At 39.1% G+C, this 27,945-nt stretch overlaps 1 protein-coding gene across 2 annotated transcripts; it reads left to right on the top strand.

The window, feature by feature from the left end:
* The first annotated feature begins 40 nt into the window (after nt 1-40).
* KIF11 (kinesin family member 11) lies at nt 41-27,183 on the top strand. Of its 2 annotated transcripts, XM_052799858.1 has the most exons (26): nt 41-196; nt 757-834; nt 2,915-2,949; nt 6,621-6,947; nt 7,789-7,892; nt 10,958-11,090; nt 11,218-11,315; nt 11,398-11,476; nt 12,028-12,213; nt 12,296-12,420; nt 14,214-14,304; nt 14,605-14,847; nt 14,957-15,052; nt 15,727-15,815; nt 16,339-16,426; nt 17,200-17,388; nt 18,550-18,757; nt 19,039-19,211; nt 19,522-19,644; nt 20,661-20,819; nt 21,234-21,373; nt 21,987-22,266; nt 23,360-23,582; nt 23,834-23,988; nt 24,307-24,423; nt 25,707-27,183. In XM_052799858.1, exons 5-26 carry the CDS (start codon nt 7,810-7,812, stop codon nt 25,830-25,832), a joined length of 3,204 nt encoding a protein of 1,067 aa, XP_052655818.1. In that variant the 5' UTR covers nt 41-196; nt 757-834; nt 2,915-2,949; nt 6,621-6,947; nt 7,789-7,809; the 3' UTR covers nt 25,833-27,183. The 2 variants fall into 2 exon arrangements, with proteins under 2 accessions (XP_052655818.1, XP_052655817.1); XM_052799857.1 differs by having other exon boundaries at nt 757-6,947.
* Nucleotides 27,184-27,945: the final 762 nt, after the last annotated feature.

The following is a 27,945-nucleotide window of genomic DNA, read 5'->3' as shown; positions in this document are numbered from 1 at the left end:
GGGGGGGGCCGGGGAGCCGCGCCCGGCGGAGGCGGACGGGGTTGCGGCGAGAAGGGTACCGGGGCGGCCCCGCCGCGTCGCGGGGCTGGGCTGCGCCCGCGAAGGGACCGCGTTGCGGCCCGGCGCGGAGGGAGCGGCCCGCCCGCTTCCTGGTGGCCGGGCTCCGCGTCCCTGCCGGCGAAAGCCAAGACAAAAGGTAATTAGACGTCTCGTAATTTGAGTACAGTGGGTGCGGTGCCGTCCTGAGCGGCAGAGATTTCAGATCTCCCAGTGCAGCGGGTGTCAAAATCTTCCCTCGCCCTGGGGAGAGAATTTACCCGCGGGAGCTCTCCCTCGGGAGTCTGCTCGCCGCCACTCACCCGCCGCGGGAGGTCTGCGGCACTGCTGCTTCGGGCACCCTTGCAGGATGGGTTTACGAGGTGTAAATGCTGCGTGAGGTTGAACTTGTGTTATAATTCCATGTATTTGGTTTTCTGGGGAGACTTTTTTTCTTCGTGGATTTCTCTATGGGAAGGTCGTGGTTGTGGCTGGCTGCTTTAATTCCTTTCTAGGCAAAATAGAAAAAAAAAACCAAACCCAAACCACCCCAGAAAACCCCACTGTTTGCAGTTCTAGTAATGTGCGTGCTTCAGATGTATGTATCATTTTCCTATGTCTTATTTCTCAACACTAAAAAAAAAAAGATAAAGGAAAAAACTTAATGTGCTACATTTAATGCCTGATTTTAGCTTCCCCACTGCTTGTCTTTTATTACAGGTGGTATCTCACCTCTGGAAGTTCACAGAACCCTCCTCCTGTCATAAAAAGGTAGAAAGATGTGACCTGACAAGTTAGGTATGGTTATTTATGTACCCAGAGATGGGACTGAAGATGTATCGGAAGTGGCTTTAAACTAGTCAGCTTTGGTCAAATTAGCTGTTAGAAGTGGCAGCACGCTGCTCCATATGGTCAACAAAATCTGTCAGGGAATTTGGGTAGACATTCAGCTGCTGGTTTCTACTGAGGTCTGTGCTGCTATAGAGATGCTCTTACCAATACCTGAGCTACCCAGTTTAAAACATTCATGTCTACATCAAGTACACCCACACTTCTGGCCTCAGTTTAGACACAGAACTGTCTCTCAAGTTAACTAACCCTGGTTGGAGCGAGGCAGTTGGTAGTTTTCACCTAAATTAACTGGTTGGATTTAGAACTGTGTGGGAGCCTAACTTTAACACAATATGTTAACTCCTGTGAAAATGAAGGATATCTTTGCCCTCATGGGATTCTAGTTTGAGGCAGTCTGGGGGTTTTTTGGTTGGTTTTTTTTTCCATTTCCTGGTGTATGTAAAAGTGAAGACCAGGCTGGAGGGAAAGAGGACAGGATAAATGGTAAGATCTTAAATCTTGCTTCCGTGCCATTGCCAGTGCATTAGAGAGGGTAATGCCATTGTGTCTGGCAGAAAGCACACTGCCAGATGAGTGCCTCTTCATGATCTATCTCCTCCCTCTCTGAAGCAACTGGGGGATTAAGAGGTTGTGAATTGATGTCGCTTTCATCGATTGGGTGTATAGTAGAAATGCTTCTGCCTTTATTGTTAACACAAGTTGTAGGCATGTTGTATCAGTTATCATGTAGGGGTGAAAGCTATAAAAGTATACAGAGTTTCAGGCAGTGTATTCGTTTTTCAGGTCCTGACAGAGTTTGCTAACTTAATGTAGCCGAATGTATATATTTAGCTAATGCTGGCCTGACGTATATTTAGCTGCTCTGATAAATCCTGCCTTTCCCTATAGATCTTGCCTAGGATATACACAGGGGCAATCCTGGGAAAGCGAAGTAGACTGCACCAGCGAAACTGTGGTGGTCTGCTAATAGTTGCATTTAAAGCAAGTGCTTCTGCTTCTGAGCTGTGGTGATGAAAGATCACACCTCCTCATGCATCTAACTGTTGCAGCAGAGGTGTACAATAGAGGTCACACCTACTGTACTTTACACCTATTTTATCCACTGTAAGCTTATTTAGTGGCTGTTCAATGGCACTGATGTTTAGTCAGAGCAGATTGTGTTCTTATATTCTAACCCTTGCCTATTTCAGTTTATACTGGCCAAAATTACACTCATCCGCTGTTTTGGATATCTTTTCCGTGTTTTAAAGATATTTTTAATACGACACCATCAGCAAAAGTAAAGAGGCCTTACAGTAAAATCCCTTTCTCAGTGTAGTCCAGCAACTAAGATTTCTTCCCCATGAAACTTTCATTGCTCGTAGACAATTGGCGCTTTCAGTCCTGCCTTCTTCACCTGCTCTAGTGGAAAAACAGGTGTTGTCCAAAATACCAAATGAACTTAAGTATGGTTTAGAGTAAGTGTGAAAATGATTCAAAAATTCCCATGAAGGAGCTTTATGGAGTAGCAGTGTGGAAATCCCTCTTCAGGATATGTGACACAACTGTACAGTGCAGGGAAGGTGATCCTCAGAGTAAGCAGGTTACAACTAATTTAGAATAAAGCCAGTATTTTATATTCCTCTTGAAAGCTAAGAGGCAGCAAGTGTAAAACTCTTAAGTACAGTCTTGATATGCTTCTAATACAAGCATATTTTTCTACCAAGCTAAAATTCTGGATTAAATTCAAATTGTAATTGTATATAAAAGGGCTTTGTAGCAAACTGGCCTCAGGCTGAAAAAAGCATAGCTTATGATTGTTATTTCAGTCCAAAATACTGGTGATTTCATGACAAGGCATATATGAAAAAAGATCACCTGTTGACTGCTCTCAGTATAAAAATACTGAATTAATTACATTTTAAAATATTAAAGTCAAAAGATAGTGAGAAACCAAGGAGACATTTCCTGCTGACTTCAGTGAGTCCTATCAAGTCTATATGTTTCCAATTTTCCCATACATTCTTTCTTTTCTTTTTTGGTAAAGGATGTCATACAGCTGCATGCCTTAACTGAAAATAGGTAAGCATATGGAAAATTATTAGCTTTACCATGAGTTAATTACACAAATGCATACACCCCCCTACATGTGGTGTTAATTTTTTATTATGGTGACTATAACTATAAAAAGATGTAAAAGTGCTACCATCTGTGTCTCTGTTGGACAGTGATCTGGCACACATGAAGAAAAAAGAGATCTTTTATTCTGTGTATTTTCCCTGGTTAGTTGAAACCAATTCTGTTTTTAATCATGCTATGTATGCATTGGGTCCTTAATTTTTAACATTAAAGTAGTTATTTTATTGCATCATATCTTTCATTTTTAACGGCGAAATAATTATCCTGTTGCATTGACTGAAGGAGAGCCCTGTCCTCAGCTGAGAATATACCAGTACAGGGTGTGTGAGTCCTTATTGTTTAATTTTCTGTATGTGGACAACACAGAGTTTAGAATATTACTGACCAACTGGACAGGCTGTTCAAAGGCTAGAAATTGCTTTATGTTTATCTGAGGTGCAGGTCATCTCCCCTTTAATGTGAATATGCAATTAATCAGTAAATTTTTCCTATGTCACTGATAATATTAAACTCTCCACATGTTCAGTACTGCTCATACACTGTGTAGCATGTTGGTAATCAAAACAGGTGTTACTAAGCCTTGAAGAAGTCTCATCCAAACTTATAATTTGTATTAATTATATCTCTCCATTATTATAACCTTTCTTAGCTAATCATGTTTACTGACAACAATTGTACTATTTGTCAGGCCTCCATACCTATAATTACTCAGGTCATCTGATATAAATCCTAGGAAAACACTAATTTTTTTTTTTGAGACATGCATTGCCTGTGAATATCACTATAATACAATGATTTCTTACTGGCAAGCTTTAGTGAAAAATTGTCCTTTTGGATCAGTAAGTGGCGATTAGTAATCTCTACCGAAGTCATTATGTTGGCAGTTGTGTGTATTAATATATATTTTTCTGTAATGTTTTTGTCTCTCTCTAAAAAAAAAAAAAACCCAAACGTATTTGTCACAGATAATGTACATGCCTTCTTAAAGGTCATTCTCCAAACCACTGTTAAGCCTACCCTAAGTATTGTTTCTTTTTTCTCATATTTATTGCTTGTGAAATGCTAGCTCCCCGTTACTGAGTTTATAGTGTATTAGTATCTTTAGGCTCTACCTAGTCTAAGAAAATGTATGACCTATGCTATATATTGACCTTGTAAAACAGAGCTGCAGCTATTAAACTGTATGCATTTTTTAAGTTAACTCCATTACCAGAAGTACACGTTTTCCACTTACCACAGCTATGGCAAAGGTAGCTATCAGCTAGATTCAGCTCCCAGTAAATAAATAGATTTCTCTTGTTTAAATGCAGGTTTGAATGATCTCTTCTTTTCTTTCATGTTTGTGAGAGACATGTTTATATTTTGAGCAAAATTCTGACTAATGCAAGTTACACTTTCATACTAGAAAAGAACAAACTGGCAGAAATGGGAAGAAGAGACTTCTTGTGTTCCATTGCTGCCTTCTTTTGTACAATCCATATGAAGGAGTATAGAGCAAATAGTAAAGATTCAGTATATTCGCATACCTGTATTTGACTTTTCAGTCTAGCAGTAGCTCCTACACAATTGTCTGTACAAATTATTTTTGCTCTTAGCATATATGGAATACAAAAAGCAAGTAAGAATAAGGGTGGTCTCAATATGTTTGCAATGGATATCGCTTTTATCTTATATTAATTTTCCCACTTGGTTAAATCTTCACTTAACTGAAATAAAATGTAGTATTGTGATTTTTAGTGTTTCATTAGAGGAAAAAAAAATAGCATGTCTTAGTAATATCAACCCACCAAACTCATTTTGGTTGGAAAGTTAAGCTCTAAGACTGTTAGAAAATACAGATTCCTTAGTTGTCTATGCATATAAATTTTAAGTGTTTTGTTCCAAGTTTTGTCTACAGAATCATTGCCTTTTTTCTAGGTTTGAGGCCAAAAGGTTAAAAATGAATGTTGTAGGGCAGTAATTTATCTGGCAGTTACTAACTTCCAAACGTCTGTCCTTGCAAAGTATTTTTCTTTTCATGTAATATATTTATATGTTATATATACTTTAAGATTGTATTGTTTTCAGTGGCATACAACCAGTAAAGTCTTATATGGAGCAAACGGAAAGTACTTGCTCAGAAAGGCTGGCAATGAAAATTGTTATTAATCCCTATAAAGATTTCATAGCTCTTGTCCTGTCTCATCATCAGTCTGTATTTAGAATGGCAGACAAATTTGTTGAATGCTAATGTTTTCTGAATCAATTTCTGCTCAGAGCAGACTAGGAATCCAACACTTCATGTCCTTTTCTATAAAAATAATGTGTGTATTTCTCAGATCCTATTCTTCATGCCTAATATAAGATTGATTGGTTCTGACATTGTTGTAACTTTTGAGATAAATGGTAGAGGAGCATAATGTGATGCTGCTTCATGTCACTGTCAGAAAAATTACTGCAAGCCTTATGGATTAGGACTCATTCGTTATTAACTTTAAGAACTCATGGAGGCGGTGTAAGTTTCAGAGCAGCCAACTTAGGAAAAAAAAGGGGAGGGGGCAGGGGACACCTGCAAAATTATAGATGGGTAACCCAAATTTCAGCAACCGGGAAGGCCCTACAACAACAACAGCAAAACGCTGTAGTGCTGTAGGCCATAACAGGTAGATGACAGTATGGCAGTCTGTAGGAGCCAGTGCGGATTTGTTAAGAACAAAGCATGTCAAACCAGTTAAATCTTCTCTAACATCTGCTTCATCCCCTCTACCCACAAGGGCTGTTATCCTGGCGTAGACCTCCACCTTGCAAAGCTTTTAATACCTTCTCAAAGGAAGCTTTCACAGGGGAGCTAGGGTGACATAAATTAAACTGCTAGTGAGAGGATGCAAACTTGTACTTGGTGAGTGGTTCACGTGATCTAGCTTCAAAATAAAAGGATGGATGTGTTGCACCCGTGGTGCTTTGTCCTGAGCCTTTAACTATTTATGTTCATTCTGACATAGGATTTTCCCAGTAATTGAGCAGGCAATACTAGCCTGTACACATGTCGAAAGTTAGGTGTAGAATTCAGAGTGATGTTGATGAATTGCACTGCAGACCAACCTGAGTTAAAGCACGCACAACGCACAGAGGGACCAGAGCCGAGCTCTGCAGGCAGGGCCAGTGAAGCGCACTGATGGGGGATAGAACCTGCCTGGCCTGGCAGTTCTGCTGCAAACGCGTGGCAAACTGCAGAAGGGCACCGCTGACCAAGGGGATGGCGAGGTGCCCTGCTGGGAACGGTGACCACTGTGCCCTGCCGTGTACACAGAAATATGGTATTTTTTGTTTATTAAATGGGCAAAGTAATGCTTCCACTCCCTCAGCGTTTGCTTGGTGTTCTCTAATTTTGAACATGACATTTAAAGAAAACGTGGTCTAACTGGAGAGCCAGTGGGGATAGAAGAATGTATGGCCAGAGGGGCTTGACCTGTGAGGGAAGATTACATGAGGAATGTAGTCATGTGTTTGAGTTACGGCCTAACTGTGGTGGTACTGCTCAATTTAGGGTTAAACACGATGCACTGTCCTTTAGGGAGGACCAGTACTCAATGGTTTCGCTCTGTAGACCTGGTTACTTTGTGTAAACGATACAGGCTTTGCCAGTGACTATACCCTCGGAGAAGGAGCTAAAGACTGATGAAAAGGAAACATCCTGCCCCAGAAGGCACCAAAGGCCTGATGATTGCCAAAGAAGCATGAACTTGGGGAAAAGTAAAGGCAGCGGGGGGAGATGGTGACCACCGACTCAATTCAAGACCTAAAAGACCTACTCCCCCCCTACACTCCTTGAGCATGGGCTGTAGAATAAAAGAACACTGTACTTTGAATTTGAAGCGGAGAAAACCTTAGCCGAATAGAAATGGTGGCAAGTAAGTGACTACCAATAATGATTTGGGGGAAGGACTTTGGAAACTAAGTGGGTGAGTATAAATCGCTTGCTTGTTTAACTGCAGGGTGTGCTAGCTTTGTGGAATTACCACCGAGCACCCATCTTTGCGCAAATATGCAATAAACAATGCCTCTCCTGAGTGCGTGATGATTGTCTCCTTCCGCACCGGGTGACGAATCCGCTGTTCGGAGAGCGCTGAGAATCCCGAAGGACGGTGGGAAGCCTGGATGCCCTCGAACCCGCGGTAGTTCAGCGGCCGCTGCAGAGGCGGCGGTGGGTTTCCCTGCCGCCCCCTCGTGAGCGCGCGCGGTAGTGGCGGCAAAACCACTGCTGCACGGCAGGTTCGAGTTTGGCGTCAGGTAGAACGTCAGCAGCGGTGCGGCCTGCGCGCGCTGGGCAGCAGCGGGCCTCAGGCGACCAGGTCGGACGCCGTAATGCAAATGCGTGTGCCGTCCCGGGCCGCGGGATCCGTCATCCCGCGACCCGTCCGGTCTAATTCCCTTCACCGCGCTGCCTGCTCTGCCGGACGGCCCGAGCTGCCAGGGGCGGTGCCGCCTCCGCCGCCCCACCGTCGCTCGGTCACGTGATAGCGACCCACCGGGCACTACAGCCCCCAGCATGCAGTGCGCTCACGGCGGGACGGGGCGGCAGCGCCGCTTCCGCCGTGCGTGTGCGTCACCACCGAAATTTGAACATCAGTCCCATGGTGCCCCGCGGGCTCCCGCTGATTGGCCGGGCCGGGGGGAGGTGCGTGGTTCAAAGTCGGTGGCGGAGCGCGCGGCGGCGGCTGAGGCGAGAGGCGGACGGTTGCTTTGAGCCCCAGGCGCCACGGAGCGAAGGCGGTCAGCGCTTCGCCTCTCTCTCCCCGGCAGGTTTCGCGCCGAGACTCTGCCATGGCTTCCCTCAGCCTCCAGGGCAGCGGTGGCGCTAAGAAGGAGGAGAAGGGCAAGAACATCCAGGTGGTGGTGCGGTGCAGGTAGGCGCGGAGGCCTTCCCCGCCCCCCCCCCCCGGGCAAGCGTTGGAGGTCGGCCCGCAGCAGGGGCCTTCGGAGAACCGCGGCTCTGCCCAGCTGCTACTCGGCGGCTCTGGGGAAAGGGAACTCCGTGACGCCTCTCCGCGTATATCGCTGTTCAGGAGCCCGCCGTTGCATCCAAACGGCGCTCGTTACTGCGCTTTAGGATGCTTGTCCGAGGCATTAATTGTTCGCGCTGTGTGGCGGACCCCTGTAGCCAGCGGAGATAATCGGCATTTCCGCAAAATTACCACTGCTGTGAATAATCTCTTACAGCTTAAAAAGGCAAAAAGTTGCAATTTCCTGACTTGGTTCGGTACACCCAGTATGAATCTATGTAGGAAGGCTAAGAAGAGCTAGATGAGAGTTAGTACGACTGATATTCAAGACACAAAAAAACCGAACTGAATTTTTATCTTTTATGAGCTTCTGTGGGAAGCCGCTATGATTTAGCAGCTAATAAAATTTTTGCTGCACCCACTTTCGTATATCTTTCGTGTAACTTCAGTGATGCAGACTCCGAATTCAGAGGAAAAGCTATGGGAGTCAACTTCTTAATTAATGATGATCAACTACATTGGCTGATAAGATTAATTTATTTTTTGGTATGATATGACAAATTTCATGTACCATAAAATTAGGTTCTCTTTGTAATTTTGAGGTGACTTTAAAGACTTGCTTACTGATACTGGATCTTAAATGTTCTTAAAGTGTTGCTTGTTAAACCTGTAATACTGCTAATGGGTTAAGAATAGTGTTCAAAATACCTTTGAAAGTTTTGGGGTTTTGGTTTCTTTTTTGAGCCAGAGCTGCAAATGTTAGCTTACACATTATTATTATTATTATTATTAATGCCTTTTGCAATCATTATATTGGAATTCCAATCACGCTTGGAAGTTCTACTTTTACAGATGCACAATGAAAATAGAAATTAAATGTGATTTTCCCTTATTTTTGCAACACAGTTAAAGAGCTGCTGAAACAAATGTTATGGGATTGGTGAAAGTGTTGCTGTAAATCAAGGCTATTGCAAAAGAAGAATAACTTTATTGAAGAATTTGAGTTTGACACACTGTGTCAAGAGCAATAATTTTTTTTCATCTGATTAGTCTCAATTGTTCTGGAATAGCCTCACTAAATATCAGTGTATATTTTAAATAAATAAAATGCTCGATGTGACAGTAGCATCAGGATTGTTCATGGTGTAGTATTTTGCTTTTGTTGCAACTCATAGACTAAGTCCTATGTCAAGATTTAGTCTCTAATGCCTAAACACTTTCTAGCTCACCCTTGCTCTTGCGTCTTGTACAGCTTTTCTTTCTTAATAGAGCTTCGGTCTGTTTGAGCTAGTGAATGTACCTTCCACCTTTCCTTTTTCTTCTGCATCAGTCAGGTTTTCCTTATCTTACAGATAGGTAGATAGATGCAATTGCATTAATTTGCTTCCAAAACCTGACATGTCCAAGCTTATCAAAAACCTTTTAAAAAAAAAAAAACTTTTTTTGGAAACTCAAAATGCACGTATTAGCTTTGTTAATACACGTTAATGTGCTTCATACCTAAGGGGATGAACTTGTGTCACCATGGCATACCAGGTTGCTGCTTGTCTAGTGGCACATGGTGATGATCTGCATGTATGCTCCAGCCTAGCTGAATTGTTCCTCTAATCTCGCAGTTGTGGGCTATCATATCATAAGGCTACTGCATTTGACTGGTTCACTGTTACAGCATTACAGACGAGAATATATTCATTGTTCAGCCTCCTGCTATTTTAAAAGTCACAAAACCAAAGCTGTAACTTGCCCCTGTGAACAAGATTTTAGTGATCATCTGTTGCCACCAGCCAGTCTTGCACTAAAGTGTCTAGTGGTCTGTTCAGAATCTAACACTTCAGCCTCAGTGCTATGTTGAGGAAGAAATGTTAGCCACAAGAGTCAGGAAACTCAAGATGCCATGCACTTGTGGTTTTTTGTTTTGTTTTTTTTTAACATTATAATTTAAAGAGACAGCATCTGAAGTGTCTCTACCATCAAAATATTTTAAAGATTACTAAGGTTGTAGAAGTTCTATTTTCAAGTTACCTGTTCAGGTCAATTATACAGGTAGCATAGACATTCAGTGCAGTAGCACTACTAAATAAGTAATAAGACAGCATTTCATGCTTTTAGTCTTCAGCCCATGGTCATTTCCATGCTTTTTGGAAGAAATTGTTGCAAATGTCCCTTCAAGGAAAATTGTGTGCACCAGGTTTAAGTTAAATTCATGATGAAACAAAATACTCCCCATCAAGTTTCTGAACTTTTTATTACACCTCTATTAAACTTTACTTAAAACTGAGAGTGAAAAGATATGTGGACTTCTTTTCTCCTGAAATCCAATGTTTTGTCTGTCTTATTAAATTCTATTCACAAATTCTATTCAAATGCATCAGCATTATAAAGGTCCTGGTATTGCTGTCTACTGTTCTGCCATTAGTAGGGTCTATTAGTATTTCTGGTGCTTTAGAGTATTGTGTCATCAGTGCAACATGTAGGCCTCATTGCTTATGTAAATGAAAAATAAAAAGGGAAATTTTTAAAATTAATTAGTTTGATTCACTATTGCCTTAACTTTCACATATAAGTTTTTCCTTTTTTGAAGGTTCTTATTTATACAATTATTTGGTCTGTTTAATCTTCAACCCCCCTGCAGCTGAACAACATTTTCTAGTGCAGGTTAGCTGTGTGTGCATCTAAACGATCTTAAAAGTGCTTATGGACTTGTTAAAAAATACATATGTAAACAAACTAAAAGCTATAGATACTTGACTTGTCCCACAGTGGGTGGAAGGAGAAACAGGGTCTGGAAACTGCCAAATTGCAGCAGTTTTTCCTTAAACAATTATTAAACAAATTAAGTTAAAAGCTTTATGTTCCTTTTACCCAATTATACTATTCTGGATCCTTAAACTGAGTGATATTACTGCTTTGTCAGTTTGTTCTTGTTAGCAATGATATCAATCCAATATTCTTAACTCCTGTCTTTTTAGGCCTTTTAATGCCTTGGAACGTAAAGCAAGCTCCTATGCTGTTGTAGACTGTGATCAAGCAAGAAAGGAAGTTAGTGTCCGCACTGGAGGAGTGGCAGATAAGACATCAAGAAAGACTTACACATTTGATATGGTAACGCCTTGTCAAGTTGGGGACTTCTAGAAACAAGCTAGTACATTTCTCTAATATGGTCTGATTACTGTGTGATGCCATACATTACTGTATGGATAAATGGGATGTGTTGTCTTTGCCTCAACAGGTTTTTGGAGCTCAGGCAAAGCAGATTGATGTATACCGGAGTGTTGTGTGTCCCATTTTGGATGAAGTTATTATGGGCTACAACTGTACAGTGTTTGCGTAAGTAAGCCAATAATTATTATTAGGAAATTTTATTTGAATTTTAGTTTCTTGTTTACATTTTAATTTTTTATTCTCACAGTTATGGCCAAACTGGTACTGGTAAGACCTTCACAATGGAAGGGGAGCGGTCGCCCAATGAGGAATATACTTGGGAAGAGGTATATTTTCACTGGTGTGATTTCTCTTGTCTGTACTATAGTTCAAAGTTAGAAATTGCAGAAGGCTAAAGAAAACCTAAGTTGATGCCTTTCAAATCCTGAAGCTGACTTTCCTTAAATGTTTGTAAATTAGCAAATGGTCTCATTCATTTATATGAAAATCAAAACTTTACATCTTTAATGCAATCATACAAGTCTTGGCGATCTTTAATGCAATCATACAAGTCTTGGCGATCTTTAATGCAATCATACAAGTCTTGGCGATCTTTAATGCAATCATACAAGTCTTGGCGATCTTTAATGCAATCATACAAGTCTTGGCGATCTTTAATGCAATCATACAAGTCTTGGCGATCTTTAATGCAATCATACAAGTCTTGGCGATCTTTAATGCAATCATACAAGTCTTGGCGATCTTTATATGGAAGATGATCTTTGTCCAAGGTATTCTTGCTTATATCAAATCAGACTATTTAGCTGAAATTCCACTCCCCACCCTCAAATCTCTTTCAGTACATTTATGTATTAAATACTTTGCTTTTCGTTTACAGGATCCACTAGCGGGTATAATACCCCGTACATTGCATCAAATATTTGAAAAACTCTCAGAGAATGGTACCGAATTTTCAGTGAAAGTCTCTCTTTTGGAAATCTATAATGAGGAGCTTTTTGATCTTCTGAATCCTACTCCTGATGTTGGAGAAAAGCTGCAGATGTTTGATGACCCTCGAAACAAGGTTAGTGCTGTCTTCCAAAATTTGTGATCTTAAGGCTTTCAGGATTGTTGAGAGATAATAAGCATGTGTTATTTTCTCACAGAGGGGTGTAATTATTAAAGGTTTGGAAGAAATAACTGTACACAACAAAAATGAAGTCTACCAAATCTTGGAAAGGGGTGCAGCAAAAAGAACAACTGCAGCTACTTATATGAATGCATATTCCAGGTACAAATCTTCCCCATTTCAGAAACTTCTTGTTCTTGTTTTATTAAACAGGATCTTACCAAAGAAGTAAAAGATGTTAAAGCTAGCACAAACCTGGCATGATCTTGAGATTGTGTATTGCAGTTTAGGTTGCCAAATGTGGGTTAGAAAGCCATAGTTAGAACTTCTTCCTTATCACATCCTGTGGGGTGATTCTAATAGGTGTATGAAGGTGCACTATAAAATCTGAATGCTTCTCATCTTAAAAATGGGCACGCTGTTTCTCTCTGCATGACTTTTTACATAAGCTTCCCCTCTTGTTTAGAGTTTGCATACTTTGTTATGAATATATCCCTTGTTAATATGCAGTGTCTAGTTGGAACAGTAGCCCTGGCATTCTACCTAACTCTAGCTGAGATGTAAGTAGCAGAATGTTCTTAATCTGGCATCTAGAATATTGAAATTTAATTGTTACTCAAAGTTAAGAAGTTAACTTTTTCAAAGCTGTCTATGCCTATGGAAACAAAAGACGGAAGTCTAACAGATACATAACTGAAATACGTTGTATGTACTAGCATGAGATAAATATTCTCTGCAGTAGATATTGTACATCTTCAAAAAGAAGGCTGTAGTCCTTTCAAGTTTGGAAGATGTTTAGCTGATATACCTGTATTAGTGAGGTGGGTTGTCTTTGTTCTAGCTGTTATGGGTAGTTGGGGGCTGGGGTTTTTTTGCCAATCCTGTTTACCAAATAAAAATTTGAAGTAAGAGTTTCAAGTATCCTTCCTTTCTTCACCAGCAGTAGAAAATGGTATGCTAGGTTTTGTTACTGAAGTTGGGATTTCAAAACACTGCTAAGATCTGTTTTTTACAGGTCGACACAAGACCCTCTTTTTCAAACCCCAGCTTCTGAAACCTTGCAAACTGGGTTGTGGAAGTTGGGGATAAGGTTGAGAGGGGGTTTTGTATGGCAATGCAGGCTACTTCATATGATTGCAGCTTGTAGTCAGAACGTAGTAGAGACACCTTGGTCAAAAATATAATTGTTTATTACTGATTTCTCATTCTTGAACTGCAGATGTGATATCTATGTCACTGAACAAGTAGTGATCCAGTGTTGCAATAAACAAGGAACACCCTGTCCATGTCATCTTTTAAATTAAAGATACACTAAGCACATCTGTCTACTGGTACAAGGAAATGGGTATTTGGCTACCACAGATTTGAACACAGAACTAATTTCATCTGAAACTTAAAAAAAAAAAACCCCAACCTTTAAAGTATTAAGCTCAAGCTAAAATCGTCTTAAACTGTACTACTGTTTTGATTGAAAACTGAATTGAACTTCTGAATTTTTAACATTGGATTCAGCTGCTTGTTGATTTTCTTAGCCTGAATAAAGAAAACTATGTTTCTTAATCTCACATTCTGTAAAACTGTTCTTAGTGTATTGACTAAAAAATCTACAAGCCAGTTTTCTTGACATGTCTGTGAGTAGAGAACACACAAATGTAAACAAAACCAAAGTGTTTCTCTCAGGTTTTGCTCGAAAGAAGATAAAATTTGTCTGGATTGAATGAGACAAACATCATCCAGTTGCTTCATCGCTGGTTTTAAGTACCATATTCACATGTATGTATATTCAAAAATATACTTGGTAGAATAACTGTGTATTGAAAATGTGTAATTCCCAATTAATGGGCCAAATGTATTCCCTAAAAAGAGCATGGATACCTAACTTGCAGCAGTGTCATGTAGCAAGCAGATCATTTGGCTTTAATGGGATGTCTGTCTGAAACTCAATTCTTTTATAGCCGTTCTCACTCTGTGTTTTCGATTACCATCCATATGAAAGAAACAACAGTAGATGGAGAAGAACTTGTTAAAATTGGGAAGCTAAACTTGGTAAGTATTTGAACTAAATGTCATTGCTATTCTGAAAGTATGAACTAGAATAATCTGACCTTATTCTCTTGAGAATCTAAGGTGGTTTTTTTTTCTGGTAAGGGGAAAAAAATCATTGTTTTTCATGAAGTGATATAAACTATATTTGTCACTCGGAGAAATGTCAGTCCCATTTGTCACCCCAATGTCTCCTGAACAACTCATAAGCTAGTTCATCTATGTTGTGTTCTGCAACGCTATGGGGCAAGCATTCTTCAGGGTGGTTTGAGACAGAAGCATGTCCTTCCTCTTGTCTTTCAGGTTGATCTTGCAGGAAGTGAAAACATTGGTCGATCTGGGGCAGTTGACAGAAGAGCTCGTGAAGCTGGAAATATCAACCAGTCTCTCCTGACACTAGGAAGAGTTATTACTGCTCTAGTAGAAAGAGCCCCACATATTCCATACAGGGAATCTAAACTCACAAGAATCCTTCAAGACTCTCTTGGAGGACGAACGAAAACATCAATAATTGCCACAGTTTCTCCTGCATCTATGAATCTTGAAGTAAATTTAAGTCTGAAAATCTATTCCTAAAATAGATATATTTTGCTAATGATACAAAAATATGAGTTAACTCCTCAGCTTGACCTAGTGTTACATCTGTTTATCATAGGAAACATTGAGTACACTGGAATATGCCCACAGAGCAAAGAACATAATGAACAAGCCTGAAGTTAATCAGAAGCTAACAAAAAAAGCTCTTATTAAGGTAGGCTAGACATATATCTTAACAAATTAAGTTACAGGTTAGGTTTAATTCTGTTAATTTTTGCTATGCAGGAATTACGAAGTTGTGGAGAAGCTATAACTAGTAGCAGTGCTTTTCTGAGGTGATTTTAATCACTGAACTAACGCTTTCAAACTAAGCTGCTCTATTGGTACAGCATTAGTCACTTTGCAGATGCTGAAACTGTTGCTAAGACTAAAGCTGGATAGAGAGGGCTATTGCTACTAGCTATGACTCTGTATAGATTACACGTTAGTGGAGAGCCACTAAATGACAGTAGATATTTTTTTTTTCTGGACTTGCTGTATTAGCAGCTTCATTCCCTAGAAAGTGTCTGAATTAAATTGAACTTGTCAGTACGTATGAATGAAGAGCCAATATAAAGCAGCTGACTGCTACTAAAGCAGCTGTGATTGCCATTGTAAGCTGTTACATGCAACCAGGTATGATTCAAATGGGAGGTTTCAATGCCGACGTGTATCCAGTGGTATGAATTTAAATGGTGCTATACTGAACTTATTTGGAACAGAAGTGCTTTTCTCCTGTGCTTATGCAAAACTTGTGTAGAGCACCATCTTTGTGAAGTATGTGTTAAGCTAAATCTTGAAAGCAAAGTAGAAATTTTCAGGTTTACATGTGATTGTTTCTTTATGTAGGAATATACTGAAGAGATTGAGCGTCTGAAGCGAGACCTTGCTGCTGCACGAGAAAAAAATGGAGTCTATATTTCCCTTGAAAATTATGAGTATGTCTTCAAAATGTCTTTAAAATTACTTACAACAAATCCCAGATACTGGTACCTATCCTTACACAGAAGTGCTTTCAGATCTATTTTCACACCAGAAAATTGAAGATAGTCAGGAGAATTTAAGTGACTCGTCAACTTGTTCTTTAGAAATTATTACACAGATAGAAGCCTAAAGAGTAGCTTTGCACTGAGGATTTTATTTATATATGGAACTTACCATAAGCATAGCCAGGATGCAGATTTACACCATGCAGCCTTTCTTTCAGTGGAAGTGCACATAGGAGAGCAAACTTGATATGGTTTACTTCACTTTGTAAGAGGCCTAGTTTACGCAGAAAGTTTACAATGGAAAACTGTCTTAAATCCTTTCTGCACTGAGTGAAAATTACCTGCTTTTCATACAGAAGTTAGCAATACTTATTTTTTGAAATTACTAAATATGTGGTATAAAAACCAGTAGATAATCTTGAAATCAGCTCTTACTTAACTAATTTATTTGTTTGTTTTAATCTTGCTTGAGAGCCCTTAATGGAAAGCTGACAGTTCAGGAAGAACAAATTGCAGAGTATATTGACAAAATCAGCATCATGGAGGAAGAAGTGAAAAGAGTAAGTGATGTTTCTCAACTGTGGCTTAAATCTGCCAAAAAATGAAAGAAATCTTTGGGTAAGGAGGAAAAAAAGTTTAAACAAAGAACAGTCTGAAGAGTTTTTGTTCTTAAAGTTCCCTAATTAGTCAAGAGTGGGAGCTTCCTTATCCTTGAAGTTAGGAAGTTGAAATATATATGAAGTTGCAGGATGCAATATTTATTTTTTAAAGCTGTTTTAATATCTACCACTTTACCTTTAGTTTGCTTTGCTGGGTTTTCAGCAAAAATCTGCTTGTAAAATAGTATCATTTCGCTTGACAGATACCTGCTTAGGAACAAAGAATGAGGGGGGAGAGGAGAAGGTGATGAGCCTCCATTAACAAATTACACAGAAAATGGGAGCTTTGTATTTAGAAGAAATGCAGATATTTGCTGGAATATGTAACTACTCTGTGTAGTCAGCTTTACTGACTCTTCTTCATTCTATCTGCTTAGGTTTGTTTAGTGGGATTTTTTTTCTTGTGCTGTAACAATTGTTTGGTCTTGTGGTTTGAGTGGGGAAGCAAGGATTATTACAGTGAAAATGGTGTTGGTTTGTGATATTTTCAGTGAATACAGAGACTATACAAATCTATAGTCCAGGTTTAAGACCTCCGAGCCTTGCAGCTGAAACTACATTAGTAGATGACAACTTGCCTTCTGGTATTGTGGCATAATTTGAGAGATGTGAAATGGGACTGTTGAACTTATAAAAAGCAGTGTTGCCCTATTGATGTTTGTCTTCCACTTTAGGTCACTGAACTATTCACAGTTAGTAAAAATGAACTTGAACAGTGTAAAACAGACCTGCAAGTCAAGGAGAAAGAACTGGAAGAAACACAAAAAGATCTGCAAGAAACCAAGGTTCATCTGGCTGAAGAAGAATATGTGGTTTCAGTTTTGGAAGACACTGAACAAAAACTTCATGGCACAGCTAGCAAGGTTGGTCACAATTCTTGCACCTAACTGTAACAGTAGCTTCCCATGTTTAGGAGTTTCATGGGCTGTTCAGGGAAATCATTGTTGCTAAATCATGATGGAAAACTAGGATTAGCTCTCTCTATAAATTATATTATGATGAAAAGCTACTTAAGATTGCAGGACTTTCTCTGTGCTAATGTTGACAGTTGATTGCTAAACACACTGGTTAGCGTGGAGCTACCTTCAGGCCCAGTTTGTCATGAGAGTTCCAGTGCTTTGCAGTATCTATTGTCATGACTTGTTTTGTAGAATAAGTAGTTTTCTTTACTAGAAACTTGTGGCTGGCCCTATGAAAGAGTAAGTTATATGTAACTGGGGTAGAAAAATAGCAAGAAGCTTTGCAGAGATGTGTGCTATAATTTACACTCACTGAGTGAATAATGGAAACTGTTGCCCTGTCACCTCTGTATTTTAGGGTATGGTTTTGATGTGTTTGTAGATTTGTCATAATTAGTCATAATTATCGAAACAAACTTGATGTGGGAAGAGAGAGAGAGTGTCCTGCTATTTAAACTGCAAAGTGATGAAACTTGTATCTTTAGTCAACATGAAAATTTCTTTCTACTCAGATTCCTGTAAGGTTGGGAGGGGATGCCTTTTTTTTTTTTTTTTTGCATGTGGGTTGTGGAGTGTTTCTGTGAGATAAATGGGTACAGAAGTTATTTACACTGACTACAAAACCAAGAATCCACTATATGTTTGAATTCAAAATTATTTATCACAGAACTAGTACTGGAAACCTCTTGCTTGAGTACTAGTAAAGAATGTATTTACTGCCAAATCTTTCAGAAAAAGTTGAAGAGGTTAGAAATTTTTTTCAGTTACTGTTCTGTGATAAATGTTATCTTAATTCCTTAAGTACTGAGGATGTCCTTTATTAATGCTTTAGTTTCAAAGTCAGAACAAATGGTCTCTAGTGTGTGACTTTTTCCTGTGTTCTAAGACTATAAATGACATAACACCAGGATTAAGAACAGTTGTAATTTGATGTAAAGGGAAATAGCTGTCTTTCTAGGGAGATAAATTCTCCTTTAACTCAGAACCGCAGTTGCTTTTCCTTATATTATGTATGCTTGACTTCTTGTTTAAAGACTGACTAAAATAACTTTAAAAAAATTGTAGTTGCTTAATACAGTTGAAGAAACTACAAAAGATGTATCTGGTCTCCATGCAAAACTGGACCGTAAGAAGGCTGTTGATCAACACAATGCTGTCGTCCAAAATACATTTGCAGGACAAATGAATGCTTTGTTCAACAAAATACAAGATTCAGTTAGTGAAAACAGTTTGAAGCAGCAACAGATGTTGACATCTTACACAAATTTTATAGGTAAGTGTAAAACCTGTATCGGTATGTCATCCTGAATTTTTGCAACTAGTAGTACCAAAGACTGTTTCCTAAAACGCATCTGTTTTATTAAGTGGAAGAGGCTTTATTTTCAGCAATGTAATGATTACAGTTGCACCAGTAATAATGTATTTGGGATGATCAACAGCCTTCTTGCGTTGTAAGAGGCAATAAGGTGATGAGCAATAAAAAGAGTTCCTATCTTACAGTGGAACTTTTAGAAAAAAAAACCAAACCCTAACTCTTCTTGGTTTCTTTTGTAGGTGACCTCCTGACCACCAGTTCTTCAGCAGCTAATATTCTTGCATCAGTTGTATCAGCATCTTTTGCCTCTGTTAAAGAATTGGTGTCTACTGAAGTTTCTCACGTGTCTGAGAAAATAACACAACATGAGAATCTGTCACTTGATGGTAAAGCTGAGCTGCTGAGATTAATTGTTAGTAAATTTACATACTCTTATGTTACTTTAAATATATGAAACTGTTCTTGATCAAAAAGGGTTCTGCAAATATTGTATAGGGTTTTTTTCTGATGTTCTCTACCTGTCTCTGCTTCAGCACTTGGCCATGATTATGTCACTTCCCCTCCCATGTCACCACCATAAGCTGTAATGTATTATATAACAAATACTGTAATAGCAGAATTCATGATATGTATATGGATAGTTTCTTACAAATGTAGATGAAGGAACAGTCATATCCTGTTTTACTTTTGCTTTTACTTTTTTTTTTTACCACTGTTCCTAGGAGGAACATAAATCTGGATTAGGAAGAGCATTAAATAGCTTGACACCAATGGTAGAATTTGTCTTGGGGCTAAACTGTCGGTTTCAGAGTTACATGAAGAAATATTCTGCTGTGGCAGACAAGGTAATGCACATGACTTGTCTCTTACCTTGTCCTCTTCTATTTTATTTAATTTACAGATAACCCTTTGGTGTTTTTTCTGTAGTGTGTCAGTGTGTTTCCACTTCTGGTCTGGCCTTTTCTTTTTTATTCTGTCCCATGAGTTCTACCTTTTAGCTCTTTCTTTCAGACTTCATTTCCCCTTCCGAGTGTGGTGTATTTGCTTGTTACCTGTATTGGCACAACTGCTCACCTAAATGCCACAGCAGAATGGTAAAATGTGGATGCTTAAAGCTATACATAACAAACATTTGATAATATCCTTAATATAGTCTCTCCTGTATTTTAGAAATCTAAAATAACCAACTTAAGTCTTATCACTCCCAATTTCTCCTGCTGTCATACCAAACTTTTTCTGTAGTCACTTTGATTCCTGGGGAATGCGATGCTTTATTTTGTTAACAATAACCATAAGTGCAGACAATGCTGCACTTGTTTAAAAAAAAAAAAAAAGAAAAAAAGTCCTTTGCTTCAATTTTTAGTTGTAGTCTATCTCATGATGTTTATGTAGAACTGCAGCCTCACTCTTTTATTCCTTTTTTTCCATTTTGTCAAAAGTAAATCCTTGTTCCTGTTGCTCTGACTGAAAAACTTCCCCTTTGTCAACTACAACTCATGTGAAATCTACTCCCCTTGTCTAGAGGCTTTTTATTGGTTTTCAGACTTAGACAGCAAATAGTCCATGGCTTACCAGCTCTTGCTTCTTGCTCTTGGCTTAACCAAGTACCTTGTCTGTGTGTTCCTATTTTGTCTACCTCGCATGCCAAATTTTGTGTTTGGAAAAGCCTGCACCAAATTCCAGCCTGTAACTTCAGATCGCTCTAGGTGTTACTTTCCACCTTTTATGCACAATACTTTATTAGTGCCTCTGGCAATTTCTCTTGGGGTAGAGTTTGTTTCTATATAAATTATGCTACGGAAAAGTATCCAGTTCTTACCTAAAGATAAATATCTAACTTCAAATAAAACTTTTTTCAAAGATGGAGGGTCATAAAAAGGAAATGGATGCCTTCTTTGGAGATCTTTCTCTCACCCTGAAAACATTACGGGAAGAAACAGCCAGTGTTTTTGCTCAGCTTCAGAATGATTGTGAGAACTTAAAAGAAGAAGTGGAAATGACGAGGTTGGCACATACAAAGGTATCCTTAGAGTAAGAAGAAATCCTAACACCAAGTGTGATTGCTTGCTTTGATTTAAACTCTTTGTAACAGTAAACTGTTATACTTGCTTTAGAAGAAATGTTAGGACAGTAACTTGATGATCCTAATTCTTTTCAGCCTTTGTTGGGCTGCTTTAAGAAGCTTTATGTAGGAAGGTAACAAAAAAAAAAACCCCACTTGCCCTTGCTCTAAGCATGTCCAGTATATATGCCTTTAAATATACTTCCAAAAGCAAAGTGCCTCTATCTTCTCTACACAAAAATTGTACCTTCAGCTTTAGAATGATAAAGCTCTTTTATTTGCTGCATTTTTAAATAAAGGCATTCAAGTACCCTTTAAGAAATGTTAAAAAGTGCAGAATAACAGTGAAATGTATCTTGTTTTTCTTAATAGAGCACAGCTGAATTAATTTTGTCACTGCAAAGCCAGCTTGACCTGTTTGCTCAGGAGACTCAGAAGAACTTAACTAATGTACTCATAAAAAATGGAAGCTTGAAGACCGCCATTACTGCTGTGCAAGAAAATGTTCACCTGTAAGGAGCAGATTACTTTTGGTGTATGCCGATGCAAGATAAAAATGCAAAATTACATGCTCTTCTTATTTATATGCTTATAAAGTCTTCTGGACAAGACCTGTATGTTAGTGCTGAGTACTGCCAGAGAATGTAGATCATAGTTCACGTTTCCCCAGAGTAAAAGGTAGCCCTACAAGGCTTTTAGTCAAACTTGTCTCTTGAGCATATTGCAGATAAGAGACCATGGTTTGGGGAGCAGTACGCTGATGAGTGACCTTCAGTGTGGCTGGACTTCAGAACTTCATACCATAAAGTCTTAGCTTGAAGTATAATAGTGTATCTATTGCAGCATGCTTCATTCAGTTGCAGACTGAATAACTAAGGTCTTGTCAAAGTTGTTGGGTTTTTGTTTGTGTTTGTGGGTTTGGTTGGGTGGGTTTTGTTTGGAGGGTGGGGGTTTAACAAACTACTGCTCCAAGTGCTGCAATTCGTAAATTTACTAAACAGAGCAACAGCATAACTGGTTTGATGGAACTGCACTACTTCACTGGTTCTGGTCTTGTATTTCTAATGTAGAATGTGTTAAAATCCACCTTTCGATCTCTGAACTGGTACAAATATGTTGTTGCAGGAAAACTACAGACTTAGTCAGCAGTACAAATTCCAATCACAGCAAATTTATTGCATCTCTGGATGATTTCTCTCAAGAGCTCAGGATCATAAATGCTGAAAGCAAGATGACGCTGGAAGAATCCACTGATCACTGTCAACAACTTCTTAGCAATCTCAGAAATGTGTCTCAGGGTACCGATAAATGGGCTGAATTTACAACTGCTCAGATAGTTGACTTTACCAATCAGCAGCTACTGTCCTTCAGTTATGAGAAACAGCAACTTCAGTGTTTACAAAAGGTACCTATAGTCACTTGGAGTCTAATACAACATTTTGAGACAGGCTTTAACAGTAGAGTTTGGGGGGGGGGGAAGTTCTCACTTATAGTCAGAACAAAATTGTGGTTTTTTGATCACAGCGGGCTTGTGTTACTCAGCTTAAATAGATGCAATTAGAGGAAATCAGAAGCTTAATTTAAGAGGAAGACTTTGAAATTAAATGCAAATAACCTCAAAAAAGGGTGTCTTGATTAATCCCATGTGGCTAACTTCCATTTGTAATTTGGGCTTTTTACATCTTTTTGGTAGTATATATCTCTAATACTAAAGCTTTATCTACCAGTGATGTGCCTGGAAGATTTGCACAATGATCAAATACAGACTACGTTCTGGAGGGTGCAAATTACTTTATTGGTCAGATGGATTAACATTATGGGAGAAAGTGTTCCTTTTGTATCTACTAGTTCTGGCCTCTTACCTGAGAATTCCTTTATTTTTTTTTAATTTCCATTGCAAACTTCACTTCCCACCCTTCTTGTTTTATTGTTCTAATAGGTAATGAAATAGCAAAACGTTGGATTTGCCTAACTTTCAGAAAGAAAGACTTAAAAGCATTTGCAGTCTCAAGACACCCCTGTGTGTTATACCTACTGAATGTAGTGGGAATGGCTAAAAATACATGTTTTCCTTCTTTTCCCCTACAAATGCATGAAGCTTCTAGTGCTTGTAGGATTTTCACTTTCACTTGAATATCCTAATTCTGTGTGGGGTTGTGCATAGAAGCATGAGGAGTCTGATCTGAACCAGATGGCATCATCTTTATTCTTATGAGTAGCTTTCTAAAATGATCATACTTTCTAAGAAACTGACTCTCTTCTGAAGATAGTTCTTGAAATGAGAGTGTAAAACTGGTGCTGAAACTGACTCTCTTCTGAAGATAGTTCTCAAAATGAGAGTGTAAAACTGCCACTGAAACTTCTCAATTTGAGGTCTCTCAGTTGTTTGTTTCAGGTCATGTTACTAATCATGCACCACACCTTAGAAAAGAGGCCATAACCTTAGCTTTCCTGTTAACTTGGTGGTTTTTGTTGGGGTTTTTTTGTTTTGTTTTCAGAAAAATGAAGAAAACTGTGATAAAGTGATAGCTGAAATTGCTGACCATACTGGTAGACAAAAAGCTGCTGAAGAGAAGGTACTAAATGGCCTTCTTGATCAGGTAAAGGTTGATCAGGAGATACTTCTGGAGCAGAAGTTGGCACTTAATGAGGAAGCACAGCATGGACTGACTCAGGTTAATGGTTTCCTGCAAGAGGATCTTAAAGTGGATATTCCAACAGGTATTTAAAGTAGGTCGGGGACGGAATGATCTTACAGAAAGCAATTTGAGTTGCAGAATTCATATGTGAAGGTTAATGGGGACATAATATAACTAGCAGCCTTACACCTTTTTTAAGGTGCATGCAAAGAATGGTGACTGAACAAAGCTTGACTTCTGTATTGAGTTAATGTAAAATTGATGGTCTGCAATTAAAGCAAATGCTGATCGTGTTTAATAGCGCCTTTCATTAGTATACAATCTTCATTAAAGGGACAACTCCACAGAGAAGAGACTACTTCTATCCAGTCACACTTGTGAGAACAGAACCCCGGGAACTTCTACTGGAGCAATTAAGGGAAAAGCAACTAAAGCTTGATGCTATGCTAAACAGTGTGACAAAGGAGGTGGAGGATAATGCAGATCAGGTATGTGTATGAATGGCAAATGAGGCTCTTCATTGAAGATTTCACATCTTTAGGAGTTTTTTCATGCCATTGTGGAGAGTTGACTAGAATCCCAGAGCTGTTGCAGCCTTTGTGTTTTACAGGGTACTCAGTCACATGTGCTGAGCTTTCGACAAAAACAGTCTCTTGAAAAATAAGAGAAGACGTTAATAATTTAGAGACTTTCAGTTCTGTTTTTCAAAATGGAAGTGCCATGTCTTTATAGATCTGATCGTGCTTAGTACATTCGCCTAGGAAACTCAGACATTAAATACACTTTTCTGAAAACTTCTGGTTTAGGAGCTGTTGGAAGAGGAGGAAGAGTTGCAAGAATCCAGTGAAAGCCTTGCTAGTGACAAATCCTTTGTGGATACAAACATATGGTGCCACACAAATGGGGGCATTCCCTTTTTCCAGGTAACTTCCACAGATATTCCACACAGCTATATATTTAAGAGTGAAGGAAAATTATTGTTCCATAATAGTGCTGTAGTCTAAAGTCACCTACTATCATTTAGTGTAGTCTCACAACTACTTTGAACCCTGTAGAATATGCTTTGTTAAACTTGAGCTAAAATAACAGCAGATTCTGATAACAGTTAACAGCAGATAAATAATGTAAATTTCTGATGAGCTGGACAGACAGTAGAAAAATCCTCAGCAAATAATCCTGCATAAAAAAAGTTGTCATAATTTACTACACATTGTCGTGGTTTAACCCCAGCCAGCAACTAAACACCACGCAGCCGCTCACTCACTCCCCCCCACTCAGTGGGATGGGGGAGAAAATCGGGAAAAGAAGCAAAACCCGTGGGTTGAGATAAGAACGGTTTAATAGAACAGAAAAGAAGAAACTAATAATAATGATAACACTAATAAAATGACAACAGCAATAATGAAAGGATTGGAATGTACAAATGATGCACAGTGCAATTGCTCACCACCTGCAGACCAACACCCAGCCAGTCCCCAAGCGGTGAATCCCTGCCCCCCCCCCACTTCCCTGTTCCTAAACTGGATGGGACGTCACATGGTATGGAATACACCTTTGGCCAGTTTGGGTCAGGTGCCCTGGCTGTGTCCTGTGCCAACTTCTTGTGCCCCTCCAGCTTTCTCACTGGCTGGGCTTGAGAAGCTGAAAAATCCTTGACATTAGTCTAAACACTACTGAGCAACAACTGAAAACATCAGTGTTATCAACATTCTTCACATACTGAACTCAAAACATAGCACTGTACCAGCTACTAGGAAGACAGTTAACTCTATCCCAGCTGAAACCAGGACACACATAAACACATGTGTGTTAATGTAAAAGTTGAAATGAGATGTGGAGTATTTTCTGAGAGGCCAGATGGAAATATTAGCATTCTTCACTGTTGGTTTGGTTTTTTTTTTTTACTTTATTCCTTTAGACCCTCTTGCTCTACCAATGTATCAGTGTAAATCTCTGGTATATTAGGCTTGGATTTGGCTTGGGGAGGGTGGGAGGTATATTTACTTGTCATGGATCCCTTAAAAATAGCTGCTGAACTTCCAGATGTCTACAATAAATCTCTTTAGTAAATGCAATATTGGGAACCTTTTTCAGGAGTTCTACCAACTTTTTTTTCTCAGAACACTATATACTGCATTGTACATGAGCAAGTCGTCTTTAATTTCTTTGTATTCTCTTAACATTGGGCATTTTCTTTAAATCCCAGCACAAAAGGAGTCACAAAAAGGATAAAGAGAACAAATCTGCAGCTACAGTGGAGAAGAACAAAATAGAGGATATGACAGAACAGTTTCTTCCCAAATCTAAGCCTCCTTTAAGAGCACTGAACTAAGATACATCCACTGCAGATTCCTGTTTTGAAATACTTGTGTCTGTCTACTGAGCCATAACTTTCTTCAGTTATTCTCGGTCTCTGTATATAGCGATATGTTGATGCAAAGTTGGATCAAAAGATTGGCCTGCCAGCTGTCCTGCCTTTGTCCAATTTTTATATGCTGTAGCTTGCAAAGTATTCACAGACTTTTTTAAAAATTAAAAAAAAAACAAACAAACAAAAAACACAAAACCAAAACCCCCTGCAGATGGTGGTGCTGTATGCTTAAATATACTTTTATCTTGTCAAGTAAGAGATCCTTTTCTGTTTCTCAGTAGATTTAAAACAGAACAGAAAGGTATGTGGAAAAATGCTTTGTCAGCATTACTAGCTACCATTTTATTTTTCCATTAATTGTAAATAAGTGTTGGTTTTGTACCTGCTTTTTAGTCTGATTTCTGTTTCTATGAAGTAGATAGCTGTCTTTTGACTGGGATACTTCAAATAAATCATTGATACGTGGAAAAAAAATGTATAAGCACCTCCCTCAGAGTAAAACAAGCTTATGTGACTTTCATCTTATATTATCAGGTTTAATTTAGGTGAAACATTAGCAGCTGTCTTGTAAGTCTTGTGCTGTCAGAAAAGGATCGTAGAATGGTTTGGGTTGGAAGGAACCTTAAAGATCATCTAGTTCCAACCCCCCTGCCATGGGCAGGGACACCTTCCACTAGACCAGGTTGTTCAAAGCTGCATCCAACCTGGCCTTGAACACTTTCAGGGAGGGGGCATCTACAGCCTCTCTGTGCAACCTGTTCTAGTGCCTCACCACCCTCACAGTGAAGAATTCCTTCCCAATACCTAATCTAAATCTGCCTTCTTTCAGTTTAAAGCCATTTCCCTTTGTCCTATCACTACACTCCCTGATAAAGAGTCTCTCCCCCCATTTCCTATAAGCCCCCTTTAGGTCCTGGAAGGCTGCTACAATGTTTCTCTGAAGCCTTTTCTTCTCCAGGGTGAACAACCCCAACTCTCTCAGCCTGTCTTCACGGGGGAGGTGTTCCAGCCCCCTTATCTTCTTTGTAGCCTTCCTCTGGACCCACTCCGACAGGTCCATGTCTGTCTTATGTTGGGGGCCCTAGAGCTGAACAATGTTCAGCTGTGTGAATATTGTGAAAGTGTGAATGGTTCCCTCCCTTGTTTCCTAATAGACAATAGCTTTATTTCAGTATCTCTTCAGTTTATGAAAGCCAGTCTCACTACTGGGTTTGGGGGTTTTTTTGTTTGTTTTCATTAGTTTTGAACCTCACTGTTCTTATCTTTCTATTAACCTGCAGCTGTGATGTGTTGGCTTGGATAAGATGTTGTCAACCACAGCTTATGTATTGTAAGCTGGCAGCATTTCTTTTAAGATGTAGATACTTCACATTAAAACATGCAAACTTGGTTACAAATGCAGCTCCTATATCATATAACAACTGAATTTCCCGTAATTGACAGTAGCATTTGACCAGCTGTTCTTTTCATGCTGCTTACCTGAGAATTTGAAGAAAACTTCAAGCTATGATGTGCTAAAAAAGCAGATGAATAGGATTATGATGGGAGTGGGGAGAGACACTGGAAGGCAGCCTTAATTTACATTAAAGCACTATTCTTAGCTAACTGTCAAAACATGATTTAAGAGATATTGTTAATTTTTCTGTATCTAGCTTGCAGGCTTAAGCTGATCTTTCTTCAAAGGGGTAGTCTATATGTCTATTTGTCTTTGAGCAAGTATGCCAACTAGATCTACTTCGGACACCATTCAGACAGCACGCTGCAGTCTCACTGATACAGAAGGACATAGTTTGAAGTATGCCCTTGTACTGATTCTCTGAACTCTAACGAGATAGACCGTTAATCAGTTGTGTTTGTCTGAAACACCTGTCTTACCTCTTTTTTTAACCTCTCTCTTTTGCCTCTGTGGGCAAAGCTAATTGCTTTTTCTTAACAGCCTGGTAGGAGGAGGGAAAACATTAATTCCCTTTCAAATGAATAAGAGACACAAACATGTATTTTGATTTTTTTTTTTTTTTTTTTTTTTATTTTAGAGGAGTGTTATGATATCTTGGTACCTAGCTTATATACCAAA

Source organism: Harpia harpyja, chromosome 10 (assembly GCF_026419915.1).
Source record: "Harpia harpyja isolate bHarHar1 chromosome 10, bHarHar1 primary haplotype, whole genome shotgun sequence".
Taxonomy (NCBI): domain Eukaryota; kingdom Metazoa; phylum Chordata; class Aves; order Accipitriformes; family Accipitridae; genus Harpia; species Harpia harpyja.
This window is presented reverse-complemented; position numbering and strand designations above follow the sequence as displayed.

What these genes read in the sequence shown, in the direction of transcription:
- KIF11 (XM_052799858.1), top strand. Translation starts at nt 7,810, where the DNA reads ATGGCTTCCCTCAGCCTCCAGGGCAGCGGTGGCGCTAAGAAGGAGGAG. An exon ending in TGGAGGAAGAAGTGAAAAGA is followed by an intron (nt 16,427 to 17,199) that starts GTAAGTGATGTT and finishes CTTCCACTTTAG; the next exon opens with GTCACTGAACTATTCACAGT. An exon ending in GTGCAAGAAAATGTTCACCT is followed by an intron (nt 21,374 to 21,986) that starts GTAAGGAGCAGA and finishes ATGTTGTTGCAG; the next exon opens with GAAAACTACAGACTTAGTCA.